The sequence below is a fragment of the Notothenia rossii genome (genome assembly GCF_949606895.1).
Source record: "Notothenia rossii genome assembly, chromosome: 3".
NCBI lineage: Eukaryota > Metazoa > Chordata > Actinopteri > Perciformes > Nototheniidae > Notothenia > Notothenia rossii.
Genome location: NC_136901.1, coordinates 18812729 through 18822950, shown reverse-complemented (window position 1 = coordinate 18822950; position 10222 = coordinate 18812729). Strand labels below are relative to the sequence as shown.

Below are 10222 nucleotides of genomic sequence, written 5' to 3'. Positions count from 1 at the left end.
CATAACAATAAAGACTTAGAAATAAAGACTTAGAAATGGGCAATAGGTGGGTCATCTCATGAGGAGATGGTGAAATAAGATGGAGCCTCAACAACCCTTAAACAATAAATAAAGTACTTCAGGTCATACAAAAACATTCAACCTTGAGGTGAGACGACAATGCACGCTTGAACAAAGTCAGAGTAGGGAGAGATCTGATGGTAGCAGGTAAGTTATTCCAATCAGCAGGAGCTTTAAATTTGAAGGCTCTTTTGCCAATGTCCTTTTTAACAAGAGGAACGGTGAAGAAGAGCTGAGAGGTATGTCTAACTTGGTGGGTTGATGTAAAACGAAAGAGATACTGTTTCAAATATGGGGGATAATTAAAGTTGAAACTTTTATAAATGAACTCAAGCCAGTGCAAATGTCTTCTCAAATCAGGAGAAGGGAGATTGAGGTTTAGGTACAGTGCACAGTGGTGTGTATGGAAATCACAACCGAGAATAAATCTACACATTCTATTGTAAGCAATGTTTAGCGGGGCTAGAACAGATTTCGGAGCATTGAGATAAACAACGTCACAATAGTCTAATAAGGGAAATAGCAGTTGGGTAGCAAGTTTTTTCCTAACTTTTAAGGTAAAACAGTGCCGAGAGCGGTAAAGAGTACCGAGACCAAAGTTTACTTTATGCAGTATATGATCAATATGAGGTTTGAATGAAAGGTTAGAGTCAAGCCATACCCCTAAATATTTAAAACTGTCAACTCTATGCAGAATTGTACCATCATTGCAAGAAATATCACATGAGCCAGTCAAAGATTTGAGTTTGTGTCGGGTACCAAAGATCATAGAGAAGGATTTAGTTTTTTTCAAAAGTAACTTGTTCTGGAATAGCCAGTCTTGCAGGAGGGTGAAATCTGACTGGAGTGAAACTTGAATTTGAGAGAGATTTGGTTTTGATGTGTAAATAACGGTATCATCTGCATATAGATGAACATTACAGTTTTGAAAAATGGAGGGCAAATTGTTTATATAAATGGTGAAAAGTAGTGGTCCAAGTGTAGAGCCCTGAGGTACTCCACTATGCTGTATAAGGAGATCAGAACTTTTCCCATTCAAAATAACACACTGTTTTCGATTATGTAAATATGAGCTAAACCAAAGTAATGCACTTCTAGAAAGTCCAATAGCATATAATTTATCAAGTAGTAAATAGCGATCAACAACATCAAAAGCTTTGGTAAGATCAATAAAGATGGCACCAGTTAACTCCCCTCTATCAGCTGCAGAGAACACATCATTTGTGAATTTAAGTAGGGCAGTAGCTGTAGAATGATTTGATCTAAAACCAGATTGAAGGGGTGTGAGAATGTTGTTAATACTAAGGTATAGTGAAAGTTGGTTAAAGATGATTTTTTCAAATATTTTGGCAACAGAGCATAGGATGGAGATAGGCCTGTAATTATTGCAATCAAGCTGATCACCACTTTTATGAAGAGGAATAATACGTGCATATTTCCAGATAAGTGGTAGTTCGCTGGAGACAAGTGACAGGTTGAATAAATCAGTAAGAGGGTACATAATAATATTGGCGGCTAGCTTGAGAAAACGATTTTCAACCCCATCAAGTCCAGCACCACTGTGTACTTCTACTCACTACAGTTCAGAGGTACATGGTGTACTTCTACTCACTACAGTTCAGAGGTACATGGTGTACTTCTACTCCTACAGTTCAGAGGTACATGGTGTATTTCTACTCACTACAGTTCAGAGGTACATGGTGTACTTCTACTCCTCTACAGTTCAGAGGTACATGGTGTACTTCTACTCACTACAGTTCAGAGGTACATGGTGTACTTCTACTCACTACAGTTCAGAGGTACATGGTGTACTTCTACTCCTACAGTTCAGAGGTACATGGTGTATTTCTACTCCTCTACAGTTCAGAGGTACATGGTGTACTTCTACTCACTACAGTTCAGAGGTACATGGTGTACTTCTACTCACTACAGTTCAGAGGTACATGGTGTACTTCTACTCACTACAGTTCAGAGGTACATGGTGTACTTCTACTCCTACAGTTCAGAGGTACATGGTGTATTTCTACTCTCTACAGTTCAGAGGTACATGGTGTACTTCTACTCACTACAGTTCAGAGGTACATGGTGTACTTCTACTCCTCTACAGTTCAGAGGTACATGGTGTACTTCTACTCACTACAGTTCAGAGGTACATGGTGTACTTCTACTCCTCTACAGTTCAGAGGTACATGGTGTACTTGTACTCCACTACATGTATTTAATACCTTTAGTTACTTCACAGATCTGGATTAATTAAGTGAAATATAATCAATCTTAAATCAGACTTTAGTTCCACCTGGAGTAAATCCACAAGCTACCCTGCAGTATACAAAGTAATTCAAACTAGCTGCACCTTTAGCAGCTTTGAGAACACTTCAATGATCAATCATTATAAAACATATCATATATATTATTCTGAAATGGACCAATCTGCACAATGACTACTTTTACTTTAGTACTGGTACTTGAAGGATATTTTCGATGCTGATACTTTTACTTGAGTGACATTTTGAATGCAGGATTTCTTCTTGTAACAGAGTATTCCTACACTCTGCTACTTCTCCACCTGTCTCTGTGAGCGGCTCTCCCTCTCTAAATATTTAAACCTGCTCTCAGTGTCTGGTTTCAGGTCGTAGTCAGAGCCCGTGATGGCCCAGCTCCTCTCCTCTCTGGCCCTGTTCTGCCGGGTCCAGGCCTTCCCCTGCCTGCTGCTCTGCTACCTGCTCTTCATCCTGCTGGGGGGTCTGGTGTTCTGGGTGGTGGAGGGGCCGGTGGAGCAGCAGCTGAGGGTGGAGGTGGAGGAGCTGCGGCGCTCCTTCTTGCAGGAGAACCCCTGTGTGCGGGGGGGCCGTCTTGTGGAGCTTCTGGACAGAGCTCTCTCGGCTCACCAGAGGGATGTAGCCGTCCTGAAGGCAGACGCTGGGGACAGAGGATATGATTTCACTTCTTCACTTTACTTTGTCATCGTTACCCTGACAACCATGGGTAAGATCCAACCTGTAGGAATTTAAAAAAGAACTGCAACCTGCTCATATTTTCATATTCTTCCAATGTCTAACCCTTCACACAGATTTAAGTCGGTGCATCCCGGGATCCAGCTGATCTTTTGGAATATTTGCTGGTTGCTTTTTGCGTTTCATGCTATAATTGCAGTTCTACACTTGATGGGGTCAAAGTGTCCCCAGAGACATGATCATGACTTTTTTTTTATTACCAGCTAGGTTTAACATTCAAAATGTAAAACTCTAACAAACTGTTCAGAAACTGCCATTTACAGGGCACCATTTCTGAACCTTAATGAATATTTGCAACTAATGATTATCACTGAAGTTGCATCAAAACTAAAAGTTGGCTCAGGGAAAAAAAGGAGAGTTTATTTTGATAAGATAAATAATATTAATGTATCATTTCTAGTGCGGAATTTGTTGTTCTCCGCTGAGTATGTACTGTCTTCTTTCAAGGTAAATGTCATCTTTACAACTTGGACTGTTATTTCTTTATGACTTTGGGTAATGGGCCATTTTGATGGACATTTCTTGACCTTTTTGTGACCTTTTTAGTACACAAATAATGTATTCATTGCAAAGCTTGAGGTTTCACCCTAACCCTTAGATGGGCATTCAATATTTTGGAAATGTAATTCATTGCTATTTTCTACATTAAACCCATATCACACTCTTATCACACATGAATACACCCATGTAACCCCTGTATTACAACCATAATACTCTGTTATCACACCCATATTTTACCCATATTACACCCATGTAACAGCAATTATTTATTGCATCCCTGTTACGCGCATATTACACATTAATGCACCCGATCACACCCATGGAACACCATTATTACCCCTTTATAACAGTTATTAGACCCATTCTACACATGGACACAGCCTGTCTGATACATGTTTCCCCCAGGACACAGAATATCTAATACCTTCTATTTGCTGACCTCCTCGCCTTCATCCCTGCAGTCCTCTCCCTCTCTTCCTCTCAGGTTCGGACTCCTACACCCCCACCTCTGATGAAGCCAAGCTCTTCTGTATCTTCTACTGCACCATGGGGATCCCCCTCACCCTGCTCATCCTCACCCTCCTCTCCCACCTGCTCCTCCCTGTGGTCACCCACTCTCCTGTGCACCTCCTTCAGAGGGTCTGGGGTCTGTCCTCCAGCCGGGCCGTGGGGGTCCACGCCGAGCTGCTCTCTGTGGGGGTCCTCTGCCTGCTCTTCCCCCTCCCCGCCCTGCTGGTCTGCATGGTGGAGCCCGCCTGGAGCTTCCTGGACGCTCTCTTCTTCTGCTTCCTCATCCTGAGCACTGTGGGCCATGGGGGGGACTCTCTGGGGAGAGGCTGGGGCCCGACAGCCAAGGAGACCCTCCAACTGCTCACCACATGTGAGTGCATGTGATCAAATGTCCTTTCTAAATGCTTATCTAGCCATTGTTGATGACATCTAATGTTATCATTACTTGATTACACCACACACAGTTGTAATAAGTCGCTTACTGTCACATGGGTGTGGTGTAAGGTATTCAGTCCACCTGCTGTGTGCCGGGCTTGTGTGATGGACAAAGAGGGGGATTTGGTTCCAATGTGTTTTGTTGACCGTACAGTCATTCTGTAAAGATTTGTTAGGTTTTCTTGGATCGCACAAAAAAAAGAACTTCAGTATGGTGTGCTTATCGGTCACAAGGAAGAACCAAACTTAGCATCTTCCTGACTCAATTTAGTGTCACACAATACAATTATATAATTCATTTGTTTTTATTATGTTAATATCACAATGGTGCTTACAGTATATTAGAGTCTAGCTGTGATATATTGTATCAATTCACAAAGAATTCGGACCAACTCAGCATTACCCTCCTCCACAGAGCGTTTGAGCCTCTTTCAGCTCCTTGTTTTGGTGGTGCACTTATTCACTTGTTTCCAGCAGTAGCAGGAAGCAGTTCTAAGAGAACTCTGACCAACTGATTAACCATTTGTAAAGCTGCTCAGTAACAGCAAGCAGTGATCATTTACCAAAAAACACTAAAACAAAAAAAGAAATTCAGCTTTGAAGCTAACAAAAGATCAGTGCTAAAACTTTTAATAACACCTAGCCGTCATGTTAGCATATATGGAAGGAAGGTTACACTGAAAATCAAAAAGTGGAATGGATTACATGACACCTTTTTTCAGGCCTGCAGAGACCTCCAGTCCATATTCCCCCCAAATATTTGTTCCACTCTTCGCCAATGGATTTGATATTGTAACCCTAAAGATGAATGTAGATTTGCTCTACATGCATTTTATAGCACAATTGTAAATATGGCTATTTTCTGATTAAAACTGTCATTTCTGATCCTTGAAATATCAGACATGGATTCAGCATCCTTAACAACTAATGCTAACAGTGAAAACTGCCCAACATATGCAGATTAGCATCCAGCAGTTTCTGTGCTGGGGACCCTACTATACATTTCTAACATAACACTCTGGGGTACTCAACATTTCCGGGTTCACAATCTGGCAATTGGGCTATTAATAAGAAGTCTTTTATTATCCCTTCTTGAAGGAAATTTATTTTTCCCCACTCTGTTGTCTTTGTCACACATTTAATACATGCTCATGCGTTTCTGGTTGAGAGACACCAGAGTAATGGGTTGTCATTGAAAAATGCTGAATGTGTTCTGGTCTGTCCACAGGCTACCTGCTGGGGGGCCTGGTGGTGATCATTACTCTGAAGGACACGCTCCTGCAGGTTCCCCGGGTCTGTGCGGTGATTAGGCTCTTCTCTGGGCCCCAGTATGCAGAGCTGGAAGGACTCCATCTCAGTGAGCTGACCCTGAGCGAGGAGCTCTGTGAGGAGGAGGAGGCTCAGTACTCCCAGTCCATCTGCACCGTCTTCTCCACCCCTCTGGAGCTGATGAGCCCGCCTGCTGTCACACAGAAAGAGCCCTGAGACCACCTGACCTCCACAGCTGGACCCCCCCCCCCCCCCCAACCCCAGCCTGTGACAAAGAACTGTTTTGTAAGTCAAAATGGTTTCATGTTTTACTGTTCTCTGCCTTTTAAATGACTCGATGCTGCATTACTGTATTGTTTTTGGCCACAACAAAACAAACTGAACATTAAACATTAACATATAATAACCTCAAAATTGAACATGCTGAATGATTTATCAAACATTTACACATACACACAGCACATGGTCATTCATTTGTACTGGTTCTGTGTCCATACAAGTTAAATCAAATCAAACTTTATTTATACAGCACTTGTCATACACAAAGGTAACTCAAAGTGCTTCACAAACCACACTCATAGACAATTTACAAACCAGGTTATAACCAGAGTATCACATAGCTTTGTGATGAAAAAGAACACTTAATACCAACACAGGACTGAATAACATAGGAATAGAAAAAACAAAGAATGATAAAAAGAATAAAATGCAATTCATTTAAGCTAAGTTAAAAAGGTGGGTCTTGAGTTTGTAAAATATGTATTCCCTTTTAGCTCTTGGTTGGGTCTCGTGCAAATGATATGTGTGTTGGTCTGTTATTAGCGTGTGTGTCTGCAGTTGGGTGCTGACCAGGTATTGTACTTTGGCCTTTTTCCATCAAAACAGCTGCCTGACTACTAGAAACCAGCTATTAGGTACAACAACTAAAACACTGAGCTAAAAAAGTTGGAACAACTTTTTCCACACTCAGCTAGATATATAAAATGTAAAAGTTGCTTCGTTTTAATAAAAAAATGTCCACAGGAAAAATAACAATTAGTTGCACCTCTACTTAGTTTGTACATCTATAAATCTGAAATAAAAGTTTTTACAAATACCCCACTTAAATCTGTTTTGTCACTAAGTCTGACCCTAACATATCTCGTTTTCTGTACATTTAGAGAGAGCGTTGCCTTTTGCTTGCTTTTATTTTCACAATATATTTATTGGCATTTTTTCTTATATTGGTACAACAATAAAAAAACAAACCTGTACTTAAGAACAACTCATTCTAGTAGTACTAGCTACACCTGACAAAAATAAGCTAGAGTATATTTGCATTGTCAAAACATTCTGAACCTGGTTTCCCTGTACATCTTGGTACACGACTCACAGACCAAGGGTGGGTCAAGGGGAAGTCGTACAAATGTGACAGTTTAATATTTGTTTTACAATATGTTTTCTAAAGGATTTAGCAGTTTTTATTAAAAAAAAAAGGGTTCAAGGAAATCACGGTTAATCTTGGGGAGATTATTTCTTATATGTATATATTTTGTTTTAAAAAGTGCCCTCAACACTTCAATCATTTTACTACAGTCCCTTACATTAGGGGAAGCTACTTTAAATAAAAGAAATAGAAAAAACAGCAGCATCCCTTTCTACTTTCTTTAAACAGTGTGTTTGTTACTCTGGATAATACTTCTGATGGTATATATGTTTCTGTCATTCCAAAATGTTGCAGAAACTAGAAGGTGGCAGGTACAGGACCGACCACAAGGTGTCAGAAGTAGCTCGTGTACAGGTGAAGGTCTCTGGAAAGACTATTTGATCATGTTTGTGCCTCTCAGCTTCTTTGGTAATAACATGTTTAGACCGTTCAGAGCCACTGAGTGACTCGTCAGCCTCAGTGTGGTTTGTAAAGATAAGACGGGTGTGGAAGATCCCAGAACAAGCTGAGCCTCACACACTGATGCAGCAACCTTTTCATCTTACTCATCAATTTGTTGTTGTTTACTTTAGTTATACTTTAATTATATGACTGTGTTCTTCTGTTATACAAGACTTGTTTCACGTTTAGAAGCAGAAGTCTTAATAATTATTCATATATTATTGTATTTCCATAGTATTGATTGCTGGATCCTCTACTTCCCATGATGCAACTCAATGACGTGACATGAGCCAGGCCAGAAGCACACGCAGTCCGACAGTCTTACCAAACAAACCCCCGTTTTAGAAGAGAAATGATCATCATGACCCATACTTTCCCTGATTGATAATTGGCAACATTTCGTTGTTCTTTTTTGTTTGTCCTCCAAATAAAGTGGATTATACAGTTTGGATTCGATGTGTGCAGCCTGTTGATGGAGCTATAGGTCACATGAACATCATCTCATTGTTTCAGTTTGCAGAGATCTCAGCACTAAACTATTTTAAATAAAGTACATTTCATCTAATCAAAATACTTTTGTGGTGTCATACATGTTTTAATCAAACATAATTATTCTCTACTTTAGCATTGCACAAAAATCGCTAAAGAATAAATATTCTTTGGTCCACACATTCTTCTTCCTTGTTGCCTGGCGCCTACATTACCCAAATTTGCAAATCAAATGTTGAGAGTGAGTTGAGTTTGTTATGCGGGTAGATGCTATTGCAGCCTGCAGCAGATGCTCACGCTCACTTTGTTCAAACACTTAACCTCCAAATGATGTTCATTTTCAAACTTGGGGTCTTTGCGTCCAACCAATTCACAAATAATGACGTTTATCAAACCTCACACAGCTCCCTCAGTAGGGAATAGAGTCTTTATGCAACTCTTTTCCAGTGCTAAAAAGTAGCTAAGTACATTTACTCAAGTACTGTACTTAAGTGCATTTTTTAGGTATTTGTACTTTTTATTTTGTATTTTGTATATTTGTACGTTTTTCAATTTTAAAGTATCATACTTCTAACCCACTACAGTTTGGAGGAACATATTGTACTTTGCACTCATTACATTTATTCGACAAGATTACTTTAAAGTTCATATCATTAATATTAAATGTAATTATTATTATTATTATTATTATTATAGTATAGATTAAGATACCTGGCAGTGTCAAACATAAATTAAAGTGATCTCCATAGATACTAGCTGCAAAATTAAAATGATGTTCATATTAACAAATCATTAAATATAATCCAGTGATATAATGAATAATATTCAGAAAATTGCCATTTGAGTACTTTTATGGTGCATTTCCACTGCAGGGCCTCACACGGCTTAGTACGGTATAATAATCTAATAATATTGGGAGGGATGAAACCCTCTTTAATGGTCACACATGCAGAGCACAGAGCACACACAGTGAAATCTGTTCTCTGCTTTTAACCCATCCTAGTACCAGGAGTCTAGCACTAGGAGCAGTGGGCAGCTATTGTACAGCGCCAGCAATGGGAGTGAGGGGGGGAGGGGGGTGTCCGGTGCCTTGCTCAAGGGCACCACGGCAGGGCAGGAGGTGAACTGGGACCTCTCCAAGCAGAAGTCTACACTCCATTTTTAGGTCTGGTCGGGACTTGAACCGGCGACCCCACAGCTCCCAATCCAAGCCCCTACTGACTGAGCCACTGCCGGATAGTTAGGCCTTGGTAGGCCAGGCTCAATTTATGCTGCGTTTCCATTACAGTTTAGTAGCTGGGGCAGTAAGTATCTATAGTAAGGCAGTGTAGGCGGAGCCGTGATGTCCTCTTCAATGCGAACCACAAAACCAACATCAGCCGTTAGCCGTTAGCACTCGGAGCTCACAGCTCCTCATATATGTTCATAAACTAGACAAAAGTTAAACAAGCACAAACCATCTGTGTCATGGAGAATACAGTCGCTGGTTTATTTATGTCTGTAGGCCGTTGTTGTGAGTGTAGACGGTCGGAGCATATACAGCGTTAGCTTTATTCAGAAAACACGCATTTTAAAAGGTTTTTCGCCTGCCGTCTGTCTGCAGACTTTTCAAAGCATTAATTCATGGTTTTTACTAACCGGTATCAGTATGTTGTTACTTTGGCATCATTTTGAAACGTGTATTACAATTAAATCACGGTCAAATATGTTCCTTTAGTTGTAGTTGCCAGCGATTCTCTCACTAGTTTAGCATACTCAGCCCGGTTGTTGGCCCGGACAGAACTTCGATTTTGGAGAGCCAGAAAACTGTGAAAAGGTACCCACTAGCCGGAACTAAGCCTAGTGGAAACGCAACCAAAAACGGGCTGGGCACAGCACGGCACGCTTAAAACGCGCTGTAGTGGAAATGCGCCATTAGTTTTAGTACTTTAAAGGTGGGGTACGTAATTCACTTCAGAAACACTTTTTGTTATATTCCATGGAATGCTCTTAACATCCCGATAGCAATGAATACATTAAATACTTTGACAATAAATACATAAAACAATGTCATCTGTGGAAGCCGTGGTACTGTAAA

The 10222-nt window shown here is 40.5% G+C and overlaps 1 protein-coding gene across 2 annotated transcripts; it reads left to right on the top strand.

Annotated features, from left to right (window-relative positions):
- The first annotated feature begins 2138 nt into the window (after window positions 1-2138).
- kcnk7 (potassium channel, subfamily K, member 7) lies at window positions 2139-8240 on the top strand. Of its 2 annotated transcripts, XR_013806179.1 has the most exons (4): window positions 2139-3045; window positions 4060-4455; window positions 5749-6074; window positions 7892-8240. XR_013806179.1 is itself a non-coding variant. In XM_079670019.1 (3 exons), exons 1-3 carry the CDS (start codon window positions 2709-2711, stop codon window positions 6003-6005), a joined length of 990 nt encoding a protein of 329 aa, XP_079526145.1. In that variant the 5' UTR covers window positions 2139-2708; the 3' UTR covers window positions 6006-8240. The 2 variants fall into 2 exon arrangements, 1 of the variants encoding a protein (XP_079526145.1); XM_079670019.1 differs by having other exon boundaries at window positions 5749-8240.
- Window positions 8241-10222: the final 1982 nt, after the last annotated feature.

Excerpts from the sequence above, each read along its gene's own strand:
- kcnk7 (XM_079670019.1), top strand. The coding sequence starts at position 2,709 with ATGGCCCAGCTCCTCTCCTCTCTGGCCCTGTTCTGCCGGGTCCAGGCC. Across the intron at positions 3,046-4,059 it reads CGTTACCCTGACAACCATGG|GTTCGGACTCCTACACCCCC; the intron begins GTAAGATCCAAC and ends TCTTCCTCTCAG. Across the intron at positions 4,456-5,748 it reads CCTCCAACTGCTCACCACAT|GCTACCTGCTGGGGGGCCTG; the intron begins GTGAGTGCATGT and ends GTCTGTCCACAG.